General features: G+C 43.1%; 1 protein-coding gene across 2 annotated transcripts in view; it reads left to right on the forward strand.

Moving 5' to 3' along the window:
* The window catches only part of SLC4A7 (solute carrier family 4 member 7), a 441084-nt gene that overhangs the window by 96788 nt on the left and 320544 nt on the right, over positions 1 to 23752 (forward strand). For both annotated transcript variants that reach the window (XM_078663959.1, XM_078663958.1), the window contains exon 2: positions 1431 to 1512. In XM_078663959.1, the coding sequence (XP_078520085.1) occupies positions 1431 to 1512 (82 nt within the window). The remainder of the gene's footprint in view (positions 1 to 1430; positions 1513 to 23752) is intronic.

Genomic DNA, 23752 nt, shown 5'->3' on the forward strand with positions numbered 1-23752 from the left:
GCTTATGTATGATGGCGATACCTCCTCCTGGTTTGTTTAGTCGATCCCTACGAGAGATTTTGTAGCCTTCTGGGATGTCTATGGCTATGTCTGGTTCTGATGATGGGATCATCCAGGTTTCCGTAAGGAAGGTGATGTCGGGGGGAGTGTGTTGTGATCAGGTCCCAGAGCTCGATGGCTTGCTTGTGTTCGGAGCGGGTGTTTAGCAGTATGCAGTTACGGTGGTTGCGGGGGCTGTTATCGTGGCGCGTGTTGGTGTTGTTGTGGGGTGCAGTGGTGTTGTGGAGTATTAGTGTAGTTGCTGCGGTGCGTGTTATGGTAGATGTGTGGTGTGTTGGTGTGGAGCGTGTTGGTGTGGTTGGTGTTTGTTGGGGTGCAGGAGAAATGGCACGCTTGACATATGAAGGGTCCGTGTGTGTGCTTGGGGTTGGCTTGGGTGCAGGCAAGGTGTTGATCTGGGTTGAGGGTGTGGAGTGTAGAGGAGGAGTAGTGTTGCCTATGGGGTTAGGGGCGGTGAGAGCCAGGGGGACTGGCGCTGGGCGCGGTCCAGGCGCGGACGGGCGCAGACTGGCTTTCCTCCGGTGTGCCAGTGGCGCGGTCGCGCAGTGGCCGCTATTCAGAAGGGGAGGTGGGTGGGAGGAGCAGCTGGGAGGAGGAAGTGGATGGACCAGTGAGAGCGCGAGGGGGGCTGGCTGCAGGGGACGCAGCGACGGAGAACCGCCAAGAGCCGGAGGGGAAAACAGGCAGCAGGAACAGCGGCTGAAACGAAAATGGGGCACAAAAAGGGCACAATACAAATACAGTCACAATTCTAAACTAACCAATATGTAAAAAACGAAACACAGAGCAAGAGTAGAGTATGCAAGGTGCTCCTACCACAAGAGCGGCAGCGAGGCAGCAAGGATGGGGTCAGGGGCACGAGGGCAGATTGGAGGGTCCGCCCGGCGCGAGTAGTCTTGCCTGGCCTTAAGGCAGGTCAGGGGTCACTCCAGTCAGGACTCGAGACATCGGGTATCGGAGCACTTTACATGAGCACCAGTTTCGTTACAGATGGACACATTCATTTTGGTTAGGCACGGGGAGATTAAGTGATTTGCCCAGAATCACAGGTTGTTGTGCGTCGTTGCTGAGACACGGACCTGGGTCCGTGGTCGACTGATTTAGTCGTAATGCTACATCCTCTTTGTAAGTGCTTCTAGTTAAGAAAGTCAGTGGCAATGTAAGGCTACTTCACTACGAACCCTAACTAAGTGATAGTGAAAAGTCTGCAGCATTTCACTATTGTAGTTGTCTGACCCCTGGAAGCCATGCTTTTGTCTGCACACTATCGTGTACCAAATAACGCACAAATTGTTTATTGCCCTCCACACTTTTAAAAGGCACATTTTATAAACCACATTTTATTTATGCATGTTTTTTTCTTTTTTTAGGGTCATGATGAAGAAGCAATTGTCGATCTAGGGAAAACCAGCTCAACAATCAATACAAACTTCGAGAAAGAAGAGCTGGAAAGTAAGCAATACTATAAATGTTTTTGCAGGCTATGTGCACCCGTTAGCTTTCTCATTTTCTGCTTATGTTGTCGTTTTTGATTAGAGTGTGGGAAGGCATGAACCGGCCAAGACCACTCCACCTGATGTACTCGTTGCACATTAGCTGACCAGGGTATACGGCAGTCGTGAACTGGCACCCTGAATGGAAGCTTGGAAACTGGGCAGCCAATCGGAAAGTTTAATTTGTGGGCAATGACTATTGACGTTCCTAAGACATGCTTCCAGGCCCTTATGCTGCTGGTGTGCCTGTGTGCCAGATAGGATCCTGCTTTCCTCTTCATCTTAAAATGTATTTTTTCCAGGAAATGTCCGTGTATAGGCTTTTCTGTGGCTCTTACGGTGGAAAGGGGATAGAGCTGTGCTGGCTCACCTCTCTTCGCCGTGAGAGAAAGCACGCACACGGGCCGCAGAGCCGTTTGTCTTCTCTGTGGGGACTGGGCTTAGTCTTACACTTAAGCGAAGGGAATTATGGATCTGGCACACAATACTTGTGAGAACAATGCTCGCTGAGAGGTTTGAGGGTCTTCATGTGGGGGTGAATGGTTGGGTAGAAAAGACAGAACATTGAGGCAGGCCTCTGAACTGGGCGGCCATACCTTCTGCCAGGCAGACTGCTTCTCCTGCCACTTCACTAAACTTACCTTTTTAGGTCTCGCCTGAGCCAATGCGCTTGCGCATTGCTCCGACGAGATTATAGTAAGCGGTCCGAAAAGTCTACCAAAGCGCCGGATTAGACAGTTCATGTGAGACAGGCGGGTTCATAACACCAGCCACGTCACACCCCACCAGCCACGTCACACACCACCATTTGTCTGTGCCTCGCATCGGACTTCAAAGGCTGCCGCTCCCCCGCCCCGCATCAGACTTCAAAGGAATGCGCTCCCCCTGCCACAGCAATGCCGAGAGCTTGTTATTAGTACATGCCTTTACAGAACTTTTGGACGCATTCAGTTTACCAACCTGTGGCGCTTTCTTGTGTTGTGTGGCTTTTTGAACTTTTGAAATACTTTCGTAATACTTCCAATGTATATGTGTCTTCTCATTATTTATCCCCACAGTTTCCGTGATAACAGTTACGCATTTTCACAGCGCTTTTGCTTACTAAGCTGCGGCATCCATTATTTCAAATGCAAGTTTTTACTTTCCCATGCCGCATTCACTTTTGGCATACTACGGCGCAGCGTTCTCCCATGTGGGAATTCTTAAGTTTTTAAAGCTTTTTTCTATTAGCTAACCATAGCAAGTCTTCCACACTTGTTATGTCCCCAAACCCTAAAATAAAGTAAAGGAAGGTATTGTTTACAGGTCTATTAAGAGGATACTTCACTTGGGGACGCCACCACATCACTCCTCGGGGACGCCACCACATCACTCCTCGGGGACGCCACCACATCACTCCTCGGGGACGCCACCACATCACTCCTCGGGGACGCCACCACATCACTCCTCGGGGACGCCACCACATCACTCCTCGGGGACGCCACCACATCACTCCTCTGGGACGCCACCACATCACTCCTCGGGGACGCCACCACATCATTACTCAGCACCACAACAGCACTGTCCTTGCTTGCTACCAACAAGCATTGCCATAGCCAATAGGGCTCTCATTAGGAAAGTGTAAGCTGTTGGCTTTGTGAATAACAATGCTATTCATTTATATATTTTCAAAGCCAACACATTTTTAAAAAAATGTGTCATTTACAATACCAATAGCTCACACTTTCCTAATGCGAGACCTATTGCATTGCAAATGCTTGTTTGGATTAGGATTGGGTGAGGACAGATTATAGCCACATTCCCGCTCTTTATTTGCCATTGTCTTTGCTCTGCCCCATAATGAATGGTGCAGGTAAATAACCATTATTGTCTATAGCTGTAGAGGCATTTATGCTCCATTTGCACCGGACTGACATTTAGGTGTGGTTAGCCTTTGGTCCTTAGCAGATACTGACTACTGATGGAAACCAGCACAGGAAGCATTCTGTAGATGCTCGTACTGTCTGCATGGCGTGCCATGGTGGGAGCACCAAATGACTTTTATGCTGAGCTTTTTGGTTTTTTTCTTCGCATTTTCTCCTCTTAAGGAAGTTGTGGAACTTGAAGACTGTCTCCGTACAGAGACAACAAAACACTCCGTGCATGATTGTGCTACGAGTCGCGCATCAATAGCGCTGAAGTGGGGGAGGGGTTAAAGGGTGCAGCGAGACTGCTCTGGTACCAGTAGAGCAGCAGGAAACAGGCTACTGTGCTCGGTAGGGTGGAGTCTGTCGTCTGGCAGTCACGATCAGCTCTGGTGCCGGGGAGGGACTAGAGTGACACTGGTTACCTTGGTGCAGGTGGGAGAACAGTGGGGAGCCTCAGACTCCCCTCCACTACATAGATTGCCTGCTGTCCTGCCTGGCCCTAACTACAGGACTAATTGTTTCCCACTGAAGAGAAACTATTGGTTTTAAACTTCCCACCTCACTAAGTTAAAATATAACAATTAGTATGTTATCATACTTTGAAACTTTGCACCATTACAAAGTATGACTAAGTAACGGGCACTAGACTGATGCAGTTTATTTATGACAATGACAGTTAAAAATTCGTGAAAGTTTGCATTATTTGCCAACCTATGAGAAAATTAAGGAAAGTTCACTAGCTGGAGTTCTGGTGAGAAAGGATGCGCATTAGGTCTCCAATAAAGTGCTGTTCTTCATGTCTCACCATCCAAACTCCCTCTTTACCTTGTTTCTGTTGCTACTTTAATTCCTACACCTCTCCTGCTTTAGACACCATTCCAATCCACATAAGATGTGGTCAAAATTAGCGTTACTTTGATTATTATTCCAAACCAATCATTTTTACCAATGTCCTTTTGAGCTAACTCAAGAAAATCTTTCCTTGTGCATATTAGAAGGCGAATTATGAGATCAGGTGCTCTGTTTATGAATGGTATGGTTGTCAAGGGCAGTTCATGTGCACACGCCCTTTACGGAAAATAACCAAATCCTTTTCATGATCAGCTGATAACAGCAAGGAGTCATCGTTTTCCATCCAAAATGCTTAACTAGCAAACTAAAGGACACTTACAACCCCCCCTCCCGCACCCCTGTAAAAAAATAAAAACTAACATCCTACCAGTTTTTTTTGTTTTTGCAAATCTGATTCTCATTTTGGAGTTCTGCACTGTGTTTAAATGTCGAACTGTGGATGTGCAAGAACACGGTTATTTTCATCCCCTGTCGCCTTGTTTTATGCATAAATACAAGACTGTAACATGCTTTGAAGAAAGCAGTCTGAATAAAATTAAGTGTGAAAACGGAGGCGTGCAGGACATAAACATCTTAAGCTGCCTCGCTATTGATGCTAGACTTCTAGCAGCGATGGATTAAACCCAGATCTGTGACTGGGGGTGAATGTTTTGCCATTGTGCAACATTCCGTCCATCTTGTGTGTTTTGCTGTTCACCCTATCTGGGAAGGGTATGCCCAGACGTGGGTCCCGTGCTCCCTAGGCCACTGGAGTCCAGCTATCCTGGCTGAAGACGGCTCATAGCCAGAAACCGGTCCTAGGATGCTTGATTCCGGTCCAAGGAAGACATGGTTTGGCAGTTCGGGCTGGACTGTTCCCATGAGGCACAGGGTCAAGACTGATTTGCATATGGCCATGTCTGAACTGGGGTGGCTTGGTGAGCAAAATAACGATGGATTAAACCCAGATCTATGACTGGGGGTGAATGTTTTGCCATTGTGCAACATTCCGTCCATCATCTTGTGTGTTTTGCTGAGACTTCTAGCAGCATTCATGCTGTCCTGATCGGTCATCTGCTGGTGCCGCACCATAGGTGATCTGCATCATTGTCTAGCCCGTCTCCCTAAATCCCGCTCTCGAGATGTCTTCGGCTGCCCCACACTCCCATCTGTTACTGCCCCCCTATCCCACACCTTTGTAAGCCCCCCCCCCCACACACACACACACCGTTGGACCCCCTCTTCCAAAACCCATCCCCCACTAACCTATGCAAGGATGGATTTTTGTTGGGGCACCACAGATTTTATGATGCTGGTCAAAGAAAGCCTCCCAACCCACTGCATGCAGGATCAGCTGTGGGCAAGACCATGCTGCCTGTGGGTGAAGTTAAGACTTTGCAGACCGTGTATCCCAGAAGTGCAAATTCAGTTTCATCATGATGAGCAGAAAAGTCTGTAGCTTCCAGAGCATGAGGCTAGCGAGTTTGCCCACCTCTCCCTTGCTCATGTAAGTGTCTTGGGCTTCCACATCCTGTGTTTCTGGGATCCACTTTGGGGTCCCAGATCAACAGTTTGGAAGCATTTATGACCTTATGCTCATGGCTTCTCCAGCCAGTTTTATTTTGTTTCTGCTCAGTGAACACTGTTAGATTTTTCATTATCTGGTAGTATTTTGACACGTGCTGCATTTGTTTGGCTTCAAAGCACAGTGGTATTCCCGCTTATTAGGTCGCCGCAGCTGTTCTTAATGATGTGCTCTTGTGCATTAGACTTTTACAGGTCTGTTTGATCTATCATTGCTGTTATGCAGTGAAACCCCACAGCAATATCCGTTACTTATTGGTGCTTCGATATTGGAGATATCCGTACTTGTATGGTTAGGCTGTGTCCTTATTTTTATTTAAAAACCTGTTTGCCATTTCTGTACACGTCATTAAAATTAGGGCTCCCAGTTTTATCTTTTTACTGATTTTTACAGATAAATACAGACAGAAAACTATTTTTTTCCTGTCTGTATTTATTTTTTAAATACAGAAATATATGGAAAATATGTCTTCTTTAGATTTTTTTTCTACTGTCAATCATGAGTGCCAGGTCAGTAGCAGTACAGATTGAGAGGTAGGGGAGATGAAAAAAGACAATACATTTCCTAATTAAGCTTTAATTAAGCTTAATTAAGTGCAGATCTACAGTTATTTATGCTTTTCTGCAATGCAAGTGTTTTCAGATAACGCTATTGCACTGTATACTGCTGAAACCTTTAGGGACATTCAAATGCGAATGTACATTTATCAGTCAAATAAATGTGGAAAATGCCCATGGCAGCTTCATTTATACAGAAAAAACAAAATAGAAATGGATAAATACAGACAAAAGTGGCAAAAAATAAATATGGCTAAATACAGACGGAAATGTAGAAAAAATAAATACCATAAAACCGGGAGCCCTAATTAAAATAAACTTTATAAAGCCTTCTATGTGCAAGCCATGAGTGTAAACGAAGGTTCTAGCTGTGACTAAAATCGCTCATGACCTATAAACAAACGTGATTATAAATAGTTACCTTCCACTGTTTTTTTGTTTTTTTTAAATCTCTGTAAACATGTTATTTTAAGGGAATCCGTAGGAACCACAATCAACCTGGCACGCGTAGGCTAGTGGCAGACTCCCCTGTCTTTATAAACACTTGGCAGTTTTGTCTCGAAGGCTGCTCCTTTTGACTTGCTTCAGTGCAGACTTTCCTGCCTCGTAATTCTTCTGGTATCCAGCTTGTATACAAAGTTTGAGCAGTATACATAAACTAGAGACACTCTGTTCAGCTTGACTCTGCAAGCATATCTAACCAGTTCACAATGTTCCACTTGGACCTTTCTGAAGCATGTCTTAAAGTGTCTGATGTAAGATTGTTACAATGTCGGGCTGTAATGAAGGAGTGTATGAGCCCTCATCCCGGGAGAATTAAGATGCAGTTGGTCCTCCACGGCGCTCATTCGCCATGCTCCGACTGGTCCTCCACGGCGCTCATTCGCCATGCTCCGACTGGTCCTCCACGGCGCTCATTCGCCATGCTCCGACTGGTCCTCCACGGCGCTCATTCGCCATGCTCCGACTGGTCCTCCACGGCGCTCATTCGCCATGCTCCGACTGGTCCTCCGCGGCGCTCATTCGCCATGCTCCGACTGGTCCTCCGCGGCGCTCATTCGCCATGCTCCGAATGGTCCTCCGCGGCGCTCATCCGCCATGCTCCGAATGGTCCTCCGCGGCGCTCATCCGCCATGCTCCGAATGGTCCTCCACGGCGCTCATCCGCCATGCTCCGAATGGTCCTCCACGGCGCTCATCCGCCATGCTCCGAATGGTCCTCCACGGCGCTCATCGGCCATGCTCCGAATGGTCCTCCGCGGCGCTCATTCGCCATGCTCCGACTGGTCCTCCGCGGCGCTCATCGGCCATGCTCCGAATGGTCCTCCACGGCGCTCATCCGCCATGCTCCGAATGGTCCTCCACGGCGCTCATTCGCCATGCTCCGAATGGTCCTCCACAGCGCTCATTCGCCATGCTCCGAATGATTTCCCATAATGCAGAGGATTCAAGCAGTTCTTGGAGCAAATTGCACTGCATGTGGCAGACCTACTGTTGGTCAGATTTGGAGCAACAAAGATCGTTTTCGGGTGACCTGAGGTTAGAAGTATGCGATGCTTCTTAAGAAGCGGAGACCAGCTTTGGGCATCAGAAGAGTGTAAGCTGAAAATCAGTCATGAGGCCTGCACGGCGATCAGTTGTAGTGAGCAGAAATGGGAGCAGTCCTTGGACACCGTAGTGATGTACAGTTTATTTTCAGCTTGGTGGAGCAGAACCAGGGAACTTCCTGGTTCCATCTTCCAAGCTTCTCGGTATCCTTTAGCGTCTGTGCATAGCACAGCCAGGGCACAGCTTAAAGCAGAAGGTCGCACTGTGTTTGCCACTCCATTCGGTCTTTGGTGGCGTGGCAATAGTCCCCTTCTTCCGTGTCACACATGCAAATAAAAGGGCCACCCTGTGACTTTGTCTAGTCTAGTACTATATGAAGCATTGCCAATGCTTACGTTTGCCTTTAGGCCTCCCGCTTATGGAATTTCTGCCAAATTCTTTTGTAGATGGAAGGATACAGCACTCTGATGCTTGATTCGGCACTGCTGCTGGCTTTGAGGTTATTCTCCCTCAAACAAAATCCCAGTGCCCTTCTGGAAAATAGTTTGGGTTGTGCACCATGCCATTACAGATCCATTGGCGGCGCTGGTTGGAACAATTTGTAGCCTGAAGCTAACACTGTTGTTAATAATTTCTTTAATGCCTATAGTGCGCACTATTACAAGTTTCGGTGCCAACAGCTGCTAGAGTGTGTACTGTTACAGGTTTCTGTGCACTACTTTCAGTGTTGTTTCAGGCCCTTTGGAACAATGTTCCGGATGGGGCCTTTCTAATTCTCCAATGAAATGCGGTCTACAGTATTGGAAATATTCTACAGGACGAAGACTGCGCATCGCATATAGCTAGGCTGCTGCAATGTGGCAATTGGAAGCACTTTTCAATAGAAAAAAATGTAACTGTCAACATCATAAATAGCAATGTATATTTGCCCTAGAATATTAAACTTGATAACCGGTATGCAAGCTGCACGGTTCAGTCACGCTACCGTTTCTCTCCATATACGCTAAACGTCTTGTTTCTAGTCCGTGGTTCTAATTCACAAAAAAGGTGCATTGACATTGTGGAAGCTTGCGTCTGTACACACAGTTAGCTCAACTCACTTAGCAGTGATTTGTAAAAGGAAAGCTCAGTGCTTGTGTGGTATTCCGCATTCAAAGAGTAATGTAGCAGCCCTAAAGAGGACTTATGCAAAAGACTTTTGAGCCGCAGGTACTGATTTATATGCTAGGCATTTTAACAGGAAAAATGTGTGTATGAATATGATGTATATATGCAAAACTTTGCATTAACCACTCGGAGGAGCAGAAGGGGCGATTAGATACATTTCCCCACACTGAAAGTAGCGAGTTTTACTTATGATTTCAGTGCATTTAGGTGGGAATTGAGTTATCGCTATATCGATTCCATACCCTCTAATAAATACATCAAAAGTTCCCATTATTATTATTTTTACCTTTGGTGCCAAGATTCATCGTAAGAAAATGACTAATGTTCAAATGGCATCTCGAGTAGCAAATCCACAGCATTCCATTCTTGTCCCTTATGAGGATATTGTGGTGAAACTCTCACGACAAAACGGCTAAAAGGTTACAACATGCATTCATTCTTGATGAAGAACTAAAGACCAACAATTTTATATTCGGTTTAAATTGTACTCATTATTTAACGTCCATGAAGGCCTTGTTTGAAGAAGAGTATACATGCATTTTTTCTATTAAGTATTTTGATGCTTCTCATTTATTTATTTATTTATTTATTATAACCGATGTAAAATGCTTATGCTGAATAAACCTGTTTCATCCCAATATTTGGGACTTCTCCACTGCCAAAATGTAATAAAAGCATATAAACTTCCGTTCTCCTCTTTAGTATCAATTATTAAATCTGTTTTTGTTCAAAATTAATATTTGAGTCGGGCATGCAGTGTTGGGTAATTCATATTGCTACTAATTAAACATTCCCTTAAAAGTATATAACAGTAAATTAAGTCTTAGACTGCCCTTCCTCCAAGTCCTATTTCAGCCCTGAAGCCCCAACTATTGGGGATGTAACTCATTGGCTGAAGTTGGTTTATCGAAATGTAAATGATTAGAACCTATTAAAGTAGTTTGAGTGCCAAATTTATCCTGTCTGTCATTTGTGAACGTTTGATTGTTTTTTAAAATGGTGCATGATCACCTTCGGCTCGGTACATTTTTCTGTGTTCGTAACCGGGCCATTTAGGGAACACATTCACACACTACAAACCAGGAATCATTTTACTGGGCACATTAATGTGGATACCGTCGAGATTTGGGGAACCCCTGGTCTTGACTAAAATTTCAACAGCACTGTAGAAATATGCTAGAGGGAGGGCAATGGGGTGGGGTAAAGATCTGTACTTGAGATGCTCAATATTTGAAAAGTTTATAAGAGCAGGCCTCAATAAAAATGGTGTGTGTATATATGTATGTATGTATATATGTGTGTGTATATATATCTATCCAACCAAACGAGTCGCTGTAGAACCCTGCCACTTTCTAAGGCGGGCCTCGGATGGGATAGCGAGTCCCAATGTATACAGCCAAAAACCTTCTCCAGTTCAAGAAAAGAAATCCGGGCCACTTGGAAATGCAAAGCGTATTTATTTAATGGCTTTAAATAAATACGCTTTGCATTTCCAAGTGGCCCGGATTTCTTTTCTTGAACTGGAGAAGGTTTTTGGCTATATATATATATATATATATATTCACAGAAAAAACCATAGGTTATAGACCATATATAGTTAGGAATTAGCATTTACAAAACCTTGAAAATTCACTGAAAAAACCATAGGTTATAGACCATATATAGTTAGGAATTAGCATTTAAAAAACCTTATTTTACTCACACAAAACCATTGAAATTCCATATATAGTTAGTTGCACTAACTATATATCGCGCACCCGCAATCCACTGCTGATGATGTCACATATTACATCATTCATGACATGGTCAGTGACATCACTGATTACATCACTGATGACATCTCAAATGACATCACTGATGACATCACTGATGACATCTCAAATGACATCACTGATGACATCTCACTTGACATCAATGATCACATCACTGATGATATCATTCATGTCATAATACAATGCATCTCCTCACACTGTAATATAACCTCCGTTACACCCAGTGTTAAATAGAGAGTATCATTTTTGAAACCATTGACACACCAATACTAGTTACTACATACGCACTCACTGATTCCTATGTCTACACACACATTCACTCATACAATCATTCATACATACAATCACTCATCTTTACAACACTATCATATGCACTCATACACCTATACAGACACTCACACTCTGCCACTCATCCATGGAGTTACTCACACACCTAGTCAGTCCTGAAAAGAATCAATCACACTTCCATTTTCTCATCTATACAGTTAAACACAGAACACCTTACATTTTTGAAACATATACTAACACATAGTTACTCTCTTATAGAATCACTGATACAAGTACACATTGATCTGCACAGAGTCACACACCTCCCAGCCAGCCATACACACACTCAGTCTCCCATACAAATACTTGTGCAACCAATCAATAACCCATATAGCTACTTATATAGCTACTGATCAACACATGCAGCAGCTTGCACAACAACAGACATACTGATGCACACTTTCAGACAGTTTAGTCACTAACCCGTGCATTCAGTAAGACGCATTTAATCACTCACTCATACAGTCAATCACGCACCTACTAAAACCTTCATTCAGACACTTATACATCCACTCATTCTTCAATATGTAAGACATATTTTAACTTTACAGAAACAGTCACTGGATGTTGTCATCAGTGATGTCATCAGTGATGTCATTTGAGATGTCATCAGTGATGTAATCAGTGATGTCACTGACCATGTCATGAATGATGTAATATGTGACATCATCAGCAGTGGATTGCGGGTGCGCGATATATAGTTAGTGCAACTAACTATATATGGAATTTCAATGGTTTTGTGTGAGTAAAATAAGGTTTTTTAAATGCTAATTCCTAACTATATATGGTCTATAACCTATGGTTTTTTCAGTGAATTTTCAAGGTTTTGTAAATGCTAATTCCTAACTATATATGGTCTATAACCTATGGTTTTTTCTGTGAATTTCATTGGTTTTTTAACAGCTAATATCTGTAGCTGTAAAATGTATTCTTCTTTAAATCCAAAAATATATTTTATATGTTTATGAATAATTTTTTTTTAAAATATTTTTTTTTCTTCGTTCCCGCTTCGCGAATCGGGAAGCTTCCCGTTAGCTGACCTTGATGCCGCGAAATAGACCGCGAGCCGGTAAACGTTTCTTTACCGCAAGTGCCGCGTTAGAAAACAACATCGTGACGCCTCCCGTCCGCATGACGTTTCACGTTGTCGCGTGATACGTCATATGACGTGCTACGTTAGCGAACTGGTACGCGAAGCGAGTCGCAAAGCGCAGGTTTCTAGAAGCAAACCGGGAGGCCCTGCAAAGCGCTTAACGTAAACACAGCAAGTCATGTGACTTGGTAATAACACTTTTCATTGGTTCATTTCACTTTTGGTTTCCTAATGATGTAAGACTAGGTCATATAATCTAAAATGAACACTTTTGATTGGTTGAGAACTCTTGTTTTTCCCAAATGATGAAAATCCCTCCTTCTTTCCTCACTCTGACTTTCATCATTGTGAGAGAAAGACCCTTTGTGATCACTGAGCAATGGCTTCTTTAGTAGCTTCAGCTGGTGCTTCCCCACCACCTCCACCACATCCAAGGAAGAGTGGACCACCTGCTCAAGTTGTAATTCAACAAGAAGAATAAGAAGAGGAACAGGAGGACGAGCACGAAGAGAGGCAGTTTTTGCCTGAGCAGCCCAGGACGTCTCACCGGAAAGAAAACTTCATTTGGCAATTTTTTTAAATTCCCAAAGGTCAGAAAAAAGTAAATGCAAGATACGTAACTTGCCTTATATGTCAAGATAGACTGTCCAGAGGGACCGACAAAAAATACAGTTTCGGAAACTACACAATGCATCGCCATATGACTAGGTGGCATCCTAACAACTACAGTGCTGCACAGTTTCGGAACGACCTAGATAATCTCCCTATTATGGCCAGAAGATCTGTTGTACCGGAAGTAACGGGACCAGAGGGCAGGGAGATGGTGCCAAATATACAAATGAGATTTGGTGATGTAAAACACATCTGCGCATTTTGCGATGGATTCATTTCCTACGGAGAAAAAAGCATCACTCTGATCAACAGAGCTATTGACTATCATATGCAAGTTTGTCCGAAACGCCCAAAATAATAAATACTTCTTTTTTTTGTTTTGTTGCTCCTGTTGAGCCCTTTACAATGAATCGTTTTCATTGCCCCCTCCAAGAAAAACCCAAAAAAATATAAAACTGTTCCGAAAAATTCAAAAACAGTAAAAAAATGTTCAGAAAAATAAAAAAAAGTTCTTTTCAGAACTACCTCCCCGTTATTAAAAAATTGGTACAATATTTGGAACTGTGCCAACCTCTATTTCTCTTAGTTCGCTTCCGAGTTCGCTCGCGGGTACGCGAACCGGAAGCGACCCAAAAACAGTAAGTATAAGGGAAGGAAACAGACACTTATGTTAAAAGAAAGACAGCTATAAGGGAGTAAACTAGAGATACCATTACCCGTAATCCACTGCTGATGATGTCACATATTACATCATTCATGACATGCTCAGTGACATCATCAGCAGAGGATTGCGGGTTTTTTGGCAACATGCCTTATCCACGGTTTAATAACGCTGCCTTTTGCTTTATATAAGTTTTCAAATTGTATGAAATATATACCAATAGGTCGTTATGAACCTTTAGGTAGTGCTTTTCTTCATGAGGTCTGGTCGCTTCCATACACATACAGATGTTTCAAAGATGATCAAGAAGTTTATCTGAATGGAGAGGAATGCACTGAGACGCCAGATCATTCACTAATGTGTAGGCACATACATTTACACGGTTCATGCAACAAACACCGACCAAATATGGCTTGCGTGTTGCAAGGCACGCCAGTTCCTGCTATCATCCCCACGTTCAAGTTGTTGGAAAATGGTAGTTATTTGATGCTCAATAATGAAGATTGTTCTGAGTTAATTAAAAGTATTCCTTTTATCGTAACAGTAAGTGAACGGGTTATTTGCTGCAGAAATGTTCTATTTCCTCCCACACATGAACATAGGGAGTTTTCAATCTGGCCACAAATACCAACCTTGAGACACGTTTCAACGGCATGGCAAGAATAAGAGCTCTTTTGTCTCAGAGAGAGGTGGCCTTGAGTTCGGCCCGTGAAACTTTCGTACTTCACATAGCGAACACCCATACAGAGGTGCAAAACCTTTTTCAATTAACATTTGCCTTTCAATTTCAGCAACATGTTTCCGACTATCTTTAACGCATCCTCCACAAAGTCCCTGGTGCACTTTTTTAAAGTTGTTACCAGTGGTCTCGTCACTTCATTTGAGAAAATCTTTGGAGTCATCCCTGCTTCCTTTCATTGTATTTTCTGCACTCTGGTTCGTGGATTGCCATTTTTACTTGCATTACCAGCGGACGCTCTTGTGCTTTTTTACATTTTTAAATATGGATGTCCCTCCTATGCAACCTCCGACCCTGCAGCTGCTGACACTGTTCCGCAATCGCATGCTAGAATATTATGGCACAATGCCGTTGGCGATATTAAGCACGGCATATGGATTATCTTTTCGGTTCTCCTACTTCACCTGTGTCCAGCCTGTATTTCACTGCCTGACCTGTGATTTCGATTGGGCCATTGATTTGTGTCTCTGCGGACCGGTTTCTCCTGACGTCGACTTTAATCAGCTGATGACTCCTATCATTACTCACGAGTTGGTTTGTCCTGGCGAAAGGATTATGGCTGTGGCATTGATGCATGGACTACTTGGTCCCTGGAATTTACTGGCGGCAGCACAGTCTTTCTTGGAACAGAGCTTTCTTGAAAACCCACCGAGCTGTCCTCTGATGGTGATAGAGGATCCGGTGCTGGGAGAGCACGTATGTTCTTTTCCGCTTTTAAATTGGATGGCTGAACTGTTTCCGGATGAAGACGGTGACTTCCTATTGGAGGCTGTTGCAGCTTATTTTGCATACACAGTTATGTCATAGACCTTTTTCATGTTTGATATGCTGAGTACTAGCATTTCATTGACAATTCATTGACTTATTTGTCAAGTTTTTATTATTTACCTTGCCTATTGGCTTAAGACTCGATAAAGTACTTGGCTGTTTTATTTTTCTTTAGCATTAAATTTTCCTAGTTTTTAATGCTTTACCTTGCGGACCGTCCACATATAAACTTGCAATCTGCTCTCATGAGATGGCACTTCTATTATCTTATTCAGTTTGTTTCCGGATCATGAGGAGGTGTCATCTAGGTCCTGGATATCTTTACACCGTGTTAAGTTAGCATGGGCTCATTACCGGTTTAAACGCCATTTTTCCTTTTTTGCAACTCCGGCACACGACACTTAGTTGTTGCTTTAGCTTTCCACCTAGTAGTTCATCGTGGTTTACATGAGAATAATATGTTATTGGTCTACTATCTGCTTTACTTGTTAAACTATATCTGTACAGCGAGTGCTAAAGTTTCAAGAACACGATACAGAATTGTTATGAGGTCTGATCTCCACGACTTCATACTCATAACATAAGTGCAACTTCTGCCAATTCTGGGCATGAGGCGGGTTTTATATTGCTTTGCCGAACACACATACACAACAGTTGATGCGGTTCACATGAAGAGAGAGCTGGTGTATGCTGATGTGATTCCTTCAAATCTAAGACACTAAAGTATGGGCACGCCCTAAACCAACACAAAGAGACCTTCTTAGCAAATAATATAATATGTGTATTAGGGAGGGTGAGATATAAGCAGCCGCGGGCCGTGGAGGGAGTTACGGTGAAGCAGGGAGGCGGGGAGGGGGAGAAGCAGGGTGGAGCCCTCTCTACCTTGCCCCTCCCCCTCCCCGCCTCCCTGCCCCACCGTAACTCCCTCCACGGCCCGCGGCTGCTTATAAGTGTTGCTAACTCTTATTCATTTACAGCATGTTAACATACTGTCACCATTCGCTTTTTATGTACTAGTAACTATGCTGGTAATTTTGCTACTGATAATATGTGTACTTGTATTCTCCACCCTGCTTCTCCCCCTCCCCGCCTCCCTGCCTCAACGTAACTCCCTCCACGGCCCGCGGCTGCTTATAAGTGTTGCTAACTCTTATTCATTTACAGCATGTTAACATACTATCACCATTCACTTTTTATGTACTAGTAACTATGCTGGTAATTTTGCTACTGATAATATGTGTACTTTTATTATCTAAGGTACTACGCCTGAGAAGACGGCATTAGTAAATAAACATTTCAAATACACATCTGTTCTTCTTAACTCCATGTTCTGGTTTCTAAGAAATCTATAACGACCGACTGTTCATGAGTTCCACGTATCCTGAGGTACTATAAGTTCATATTCTGGATTGTCTAAACATTGAGAGTTTGTTATATCCAATGTGACACTGTACCTAGCTTGCTAAGGAGTTTTTGATTACTAACGTGAGTTTTGGGACACCCTAATTCGCCGAGGTTCCAATCCTCTGTCCACAGTTCTGTGTGAGAACAGAAACCCTGCGACAGGGGCACCCCCGACCCTTGCTGGAGCTTCATCACACTTGCGATACAACTCCAGCAATGCGCCACCTTTACGGCACAGATACATCACGCATCTGTGCTGTTTTTGCCCCATGATGCGCCGCATTGTAAATGCAGCACACCATAGGTGACGGAACAGCGGCACAGAATGACTAACACATCCCTGGTGATGCGCCAGTCATCATAAATGTATCCCTATGCTTCTTATCTTGTTAGAGATGAACCGCCATATGTATCATCAAAGTTTTTTGCATTTCCTAAATAGCGAACTTTAAGGAATAAATAGCGATTCTTTACCATTCCTAGTTTGCGATGAGCTATTTGCTAATTAGCCGTATGTAGCCCAATGAAGCCCAATGTAGCCCAAAGATGGCCGCCAGACACACAAAAAAACAAATGTAGCCCAAAAATCAGCCAGATGTAGCCCAACTATAGCCCAGTGACAGAATGACCAATCAGCTTCGCAAACCTCCGTTACGCGAAGCGGAGCGCTGTTACAGATATATATCTTTTTTTGAACGTTAATTTCTCAAAATCCACTGGAGCACATATATTGAGACCTAGCAAAGGCACATCGGGCTACCAGTCCCTAATATTTTGCCAAGTTTCGTGCAAATCCATTCAGCCGTTCAATTATTATTATTATTTTTTTTTTTTGCCCCGCGGGGCCCTTTTAAAACCTCCACATCAAACCTAGGGGGTCAGCGAGGATCTACTATGCCCCCTTATAGTTATTTCCCCCTTTGTTTTGACCTCCTCTTGTCTCTCGATCCTACCGAGAGACAAGATGGCGGCCGCTACGGACTGTTTGGAATGTTGACAGACGCCGGAGAACCAATCAGCTTCGCTTCACAAAGCTCCGTTGCGCGAAAAGTCCGCGAACCAGTGCGCTGCCCAGTCCGCGCTTACAGATATATATCTTTTTTTAAACGTTAATTTCTCAAAATCCACTGGAGCACATATATTGAGACCTACAAAAGGCACATCGGGCTACCAGTCCCTACAATTTTGCCAAGTTTCGTGCAAATCCATTCAGCCGTTCGGGCTAAAAGTGAGGCCAACCGCCCTATAGAAAACTCAATGTTAAAAACACGTTTTGGGACCCCCCTTTTTTCTCGGCCCCCACTGGACGAACCCCCCCCAAATTTTCAAGGGCTGCTCAGAAACAAAATGTGCCATTTTCCTGAAAATTTCAGCCAATTCCGTCCACAAACGCCAAAGTTATTAGACATAGAATTTTCAAAAAACCCATAGAGAAAAAATCCTAACTATATATACCTACTGGCGACCGCCAGTAGGTAATATATATATATATATATATATATATATATATATATATAATCACGCGGATCCAACACAGCTTTGTTGTAGGCACAAGTTTATTTATGAGCTGAACCAAACAATCTGACGCGTTTCGGGCATCCGCCCTTGCTCACAGACAGTGTTGGGAATGGCCACATTTAAATATCCTATGCCACACAGTGAAAATGCATTTTTTTCTCATTTTTTTGTTCAGTACCACGTGATGACTGACATAGAGGACAAACTATCAATACTGCATGTTATAGTCTGTTTTCCAAACATTTGCAAATTGGTAACCCAAAGTAAAGGTAAAATGCAAGGATAAAATCCAAACAAATTGTGACATTGAAGAGATACATACATACATATATAAATATAAACATATATACAGTTCATAGAAATAATGGAAAGGAAATTAAAGCCTAAAATGCCTACATTCCATTATATCCAATATTAGCAGTTAATGCCCTAGCATATATCAAAGTGCAAAACTACGCAATAAAGTGCTTGATGCATGGTTTAAAATATCCATGTAGAGGCAATAAAATATCAAATGCATGTGCAAAAATACGCATGTGCAAAATACGCAATATTGTAAACAACACTTATTACATCTCGTCATAATATGTGCAAATTAACGCTATATGTAAACATATGACTCATAGCAGCATAGTAATAGGGCAAGGACTACATAATATAAAAAGTCACAAATTATGAACATTGCAAATGCGGAATATATTTTGGATAAACATAAAAGCCTATTGTCTATGTCCTCAAAAAAAGAAGTGCTAACCCAAAAGAAATAGTAATGCAAAAATAATACAATTATATAATAATAAATCACCATGAATCACAATAAAAGAAAAAGATTTAAGTGCAGGACCCAACATAGGAGATTAAAAATAGTGTGTGAGGGTAGGCGGCAGCCCGTCGCAGCTCCAATGTAAAACAGTTATAAAGACAGGCCAGTACAGGACTAAATTACAGAAACACATGTAAGTCATCTGTATTATTCAGTCCATTAGGGGATCTGCTATCTAACTCAAGAATATATTGGGATTCCAACCTCCTTAGCATCTTCTCCCTATCTCCGCCCCTTCTTGGTTTTTCTATTGCAGAGATAACATAGTAGAACAGGCACTCCAAATTGTTGTTATGAACAGCCTTGAAGTGCCTGGCCACCTGCCATATATATATAATCATCTCTGCTAAGATTTGTCAAATATAAATCTTCTGGTGTTTGTCCTTGTATGAATCAGTAGATTTCTAGGAGTGACCCATGGCTTGAAAAATAAGTAATTGGATGAAGTTTACTTTTCATTTAATTTCGATTTGCTTGGTTGTCTAGTGAATATCGTTCTGCCTCTGCAGATACAAAATTGAAGATCTGTTTGACCTGCCCTGTGAATAGAATGCCTTGGAAAGACTTATTACTCTGACCTTTTATTCAGAGGCCTGGCCACACGTGCTTCAGTGAAAGCACTCGCAAGTTGTTTTGTGGTGGGAGAATCTGAATTTATGCGCTAGAACTAAACGTTTTTGGAAGGATGCCTTTAGTTTGATATAGTTGTTGCATTGAATTAAGGCTGCCACTGTGATGAACTTTCTTTTATTATGTTGTTGAGAACCAGTGTCCAGCAGCGTCATAGCAATGTATGGTTTAAGACCTTTTGTAATGCCTTTTTATATACATACTAGCTTACCTGTCGCGCGTTGCTGCGATCTCCGAAGAAAGGAAATTCAAGAAACTCGTTATGATAACATTCAATTTACATTGTCATTTTTATTGAAACTTATTCATTTTAATATGGAAAACATTTCAAAGTGTCTTTTTAATTCTATTTATTTATTTATTTATTCGTGTGCTTGTGGATACATAATTTTTTGTTTTTCCGTCTGGCGCGTACATCAGTATTCGAAAGATTATGAGGGCCCTGGGGAGTCAATATTTAAAAAAGTTGTGCCACAAACCTTCGCTGGAGTGTACTCAACAACTTCCCAAAGTTTCATGGCGATCGGATGAATGGTGTAGTAATGCATAAAGGACAAACAGACAGACAGACATACATTCGTTTTTATATATATATAGATTATTGTATCATTTGCAGTGGTTTTTATTAACTAAACAGATTTAGCTACCTACTGCATGCGATTTCAGCCTCACTTGCAAGAAAAGTGCACAAGCGCCTTTCTCATGTTTCACTTTCTAATTGTATTGCTTTTATTTAAAGTACAACTTTTACGTTTTTTGTAACTTTAACATCCCATTCAGCACTGTAGAATTCCTAATTTAGTAAAAGGAGTGCCATTTACGTTAATTACTGTTTATTTTCGGGGCTGCTAAGCTGGAAAACAGCCCACGTTGTAGCCGAATCAGTCAGATACATGCTCCCTGCAGCCAGCTCCTGATCAGTGGCTGTGCCATCTGCTCCATCTGGAGAAGGACTCCTTTCTTAAACACCACTGCAAAAAAAATACATGTTAAACCTACTCCGTATTGCAGATCCAATATTTGATGATAGTTATTGCGTGCATTTGGCTGACTCATTTATGGATGGTTTGCCATGCGGGAAACCGCAAATTGTCTCTGGTCAGACTAATAAAGCCAAGCACCCATTCACAGATTTTTCTGTGACCAGGCAGGACTTCCTTTTAACTTATAAATGGCCATCTATCTACTCGTGGAAGATAACTTTTGTTAATATGTCCCAAACCCCTTTCAAGCCATTTCACTGTAGTTCAGGAGCCTGTATCTTTCTGACCAGATGGATGTATTTGTTTTCACCAGATGTGGACAGATCCGCTTCTTCATCTCATCTGTAGTTCATTATTGTTCCATGTGGCTGTCTTAGTGGGAGTTTCTTCACGTATTTCATGCTTTCGAGGAAGCTGAATTTAAGAATCCTTTCTGCATTCTAGCATTTTATCTGTAGAATTGATGAATGGCACCTTACTGGGCATAAGATTAATTCTCACCTATATACTATAGAGCTGCTGTTGGGGGGGTTGCAGAATTTCTGATGCCTTACTTCACTATGTAAGTAAACATTTATGTATTAATACCAGATCTTGGGCAATGCCGTGTTTACCTCTAATTTGATGAATGTGGCTTCCAAACCTCTCTGTCATATGTTAGCTTTGATCCATTTTTCGGCACGTTTCCAAATACCTACTGTCTCTAAGTTGACCAATCCCACTTTTTTGTGTACTTTTCCATGTGGTTGTTTAGAGCCAACATTTTTTTTAAGCAATTTTTAGTTTAAAAGCAATAGTGGAGTTTTTATTTGAAGTGCAGTTAGCCTATACATTTCCACAGGAGCTTAGCTTCACCAAAAGAATGTTGTGTTGTCTCCAGAAGGATTGTGAATTTGCCAGCTGGATCTGTCGTCTGGGCTTTCTACTCGAATAAGCCACAGACTAATGCCTCTCTCCTTTGTCTTATAAACCATCTAAAGTCCCTACTTTTTGGCAATCCTCTTTCACTGGTTTCCTACATACGGATACCCAGGTGTTTGGCATATTTTCCGGAGAGCCACCTGAGTAATGCAGACTCCTTTAAATCTTTTATCGTAGTTATTCTCATGATCTAGCATTGATCGTCCTTCCTTGACCAGTGTTGGGCAGTGATGCACTGGTACCGTAACTCGTAAGATGGATCTACCCTTCTTCCTCATTCTTCATCGCTGTACTCCTCCCCTCCATATTTTTCGCCAGTCCAGCGTTAATCCCTTAGCTTTCCCTTAGCTTTCTTCGTAAAGTCTTTGGTTCACCTTAGGGACACTACTGTCCTTTTTTTCTCTTCTCTTGGTTTCCATCCGTCACTCCTGTTGCTTTCAACTTTGTATTCTTTGTCAAAAACTGATCTTTCTCTTCCACTAAAATCCTTACTCTAACACCCTAAATTCAGCTGACTTGTGATCTGTGCGCTAGTTCTCTTCCTGCCAGTTGTAGTCCTCACTTTCCTCTATTCTCTGCTCTTCCTGTGGGTGGGTTCCTCTCCTCTGGTTTCAAATGTTGATTCTTGTTTAAAACCTATCCATGCTCTGTTACCTCTGTGTTGGCTCCCGACTCCGGTACTCTTGCCCAAGCGCTCACTTTACACGCCCTCCTCGTGTTTCTGCTGATTCAGTTGTTGGTATCTGATCTCACCTCTGTCATAAGATAGCTTTCATTGACAGCTGTATAGCGCTTCGATGAAAGGGCCTTCTAGCAGCAAAAAGTAGGACACTTCTGTAAGCTTGTGTGCCTAAGTGTGATCATTTATAAAGTGCTCAGGCTACTGGGGGGGAGGTTATTTATTTATTTATTTTTTACACTTATATGGCGCTCAGCTACCCAAAAAGGGTTTCCCGGCGCCTATGACATGTAAAGGAGCCAAGCCGTATGGTGATCTGGTTTAGCATAGCTGTTTCTGGAAGAGCCAGGTTTTTATGCTCTTTCTAAACCTGCCGTAGATTTCTTCTTTACGTATGTGTGGAGGGAGTGAGTTCCACAGAATGGGTCCTTTGACAGCGAAGGATCTTCCTCCCATTCTTGTCAGCCTGAACCTGGGGACCGTGAAATTTGCTGCTGTTTGCGAGCGCAGATTTCTCGCTGGTAGATAGGGAGTGTCTAAGGATTGCAGGTAGTTTGGTTCTGCTGCACCCTAAGACCTGGGGGACCCTCCTGATGCCACCTTGCCTTTGAGCGGGCCCACCCTAGATGTTGGCTGTTCGAGCAGTAATTACAGAGTGCCTTTACTTAATGACCTGCTTGAGGGATGGACACCCCAGCCTGTGCTCTGATTTATCAACCCTGTCCGAGTCCATTATGTAGAACTGCACGGCGGTGCTGATGTTAATCCGTTTACATGCTCAGTGGTAAAGGAAACAAATTATCAAAGTGTGTGTGCAGTGTTGGCAGTCCTAGTTGCTTTCTCTTCTCCATGATGCATTGCTTAGCATAACCACATGTATAATGCTGATTACACGTTTACCCATGGGTTTCTAGGCACTGAATCCCAGAGGGTTGTCGCTTTGATTGGCACTCAGTTTATGGAAAGGATGAAAGGTTGAGTAGATCCACCAGGATTTGAATTGTGACCATTGGTTCAAACGGTACATTGGATGTGTTGCAGAGGCGGCTCTTCCATTAAGGTGGAGGAGCGGCGCCCCACTAACCAAATTTCCCCCCAAATATGGAAAAATAAAACTTTATTACCATTTTATTTTTCCATACCCGGTCCTGAACCGAGCGTCAGGGGGGCGGGGGCTTTCTGGTTTGAGACCACATAAGGCTCCAGTGCCCTTGGGAGCGCTGAGAGAGGCCACTCCCACCAACCCTGGCGCTGCTTTCATGCTGCATGAAAGCAGCAGCAGGATTGGTTACTGCAGCTTCCTCGTCCTGCTACGTTGGAGCCTGCTTGCCTGGACCTGATTGAGGACCTCGCCCCAGGATCGAAGGAAGGTAAGTGTAGTTTTATTTGTTAACTTATTCTGTTTCTCTCCCGGCCCTCTACCCTCCTTACATGCCAGCCGCCACTGATGTGTTCCCATATGCTCTGTCTCTGCCCAGGGCGCATTTGCCGATTTTAAACGAACGCCTAGTTAGCAATGTTGTAACTAGTTTGTGTTCTGTTAATTGGTTCATACTCTGGGGATTTCAATAGGTTTAATCCAGAATTATCCAATGATACTGCAGTGGTCCAGGATGCAAGCAATGATGGAATACTTAAGCCACCGGTACGGGTGGGCTCGCAGATCTGATACCGG

The sequence above is a fragment of the Lissotriton helveticus genome, chromosome 10, assembly GCF_964261635.1.
Source record: "Lissotriton helveticus chromosome 10, aLisHel1.1, whole genome shotgun sequence".
Lineage (NCBI taxonomy): Eukaryota > Metazoa > Chordata > Amphibia > Caudata > Salamandridae > Lissotriton > Lissotriton helveticus.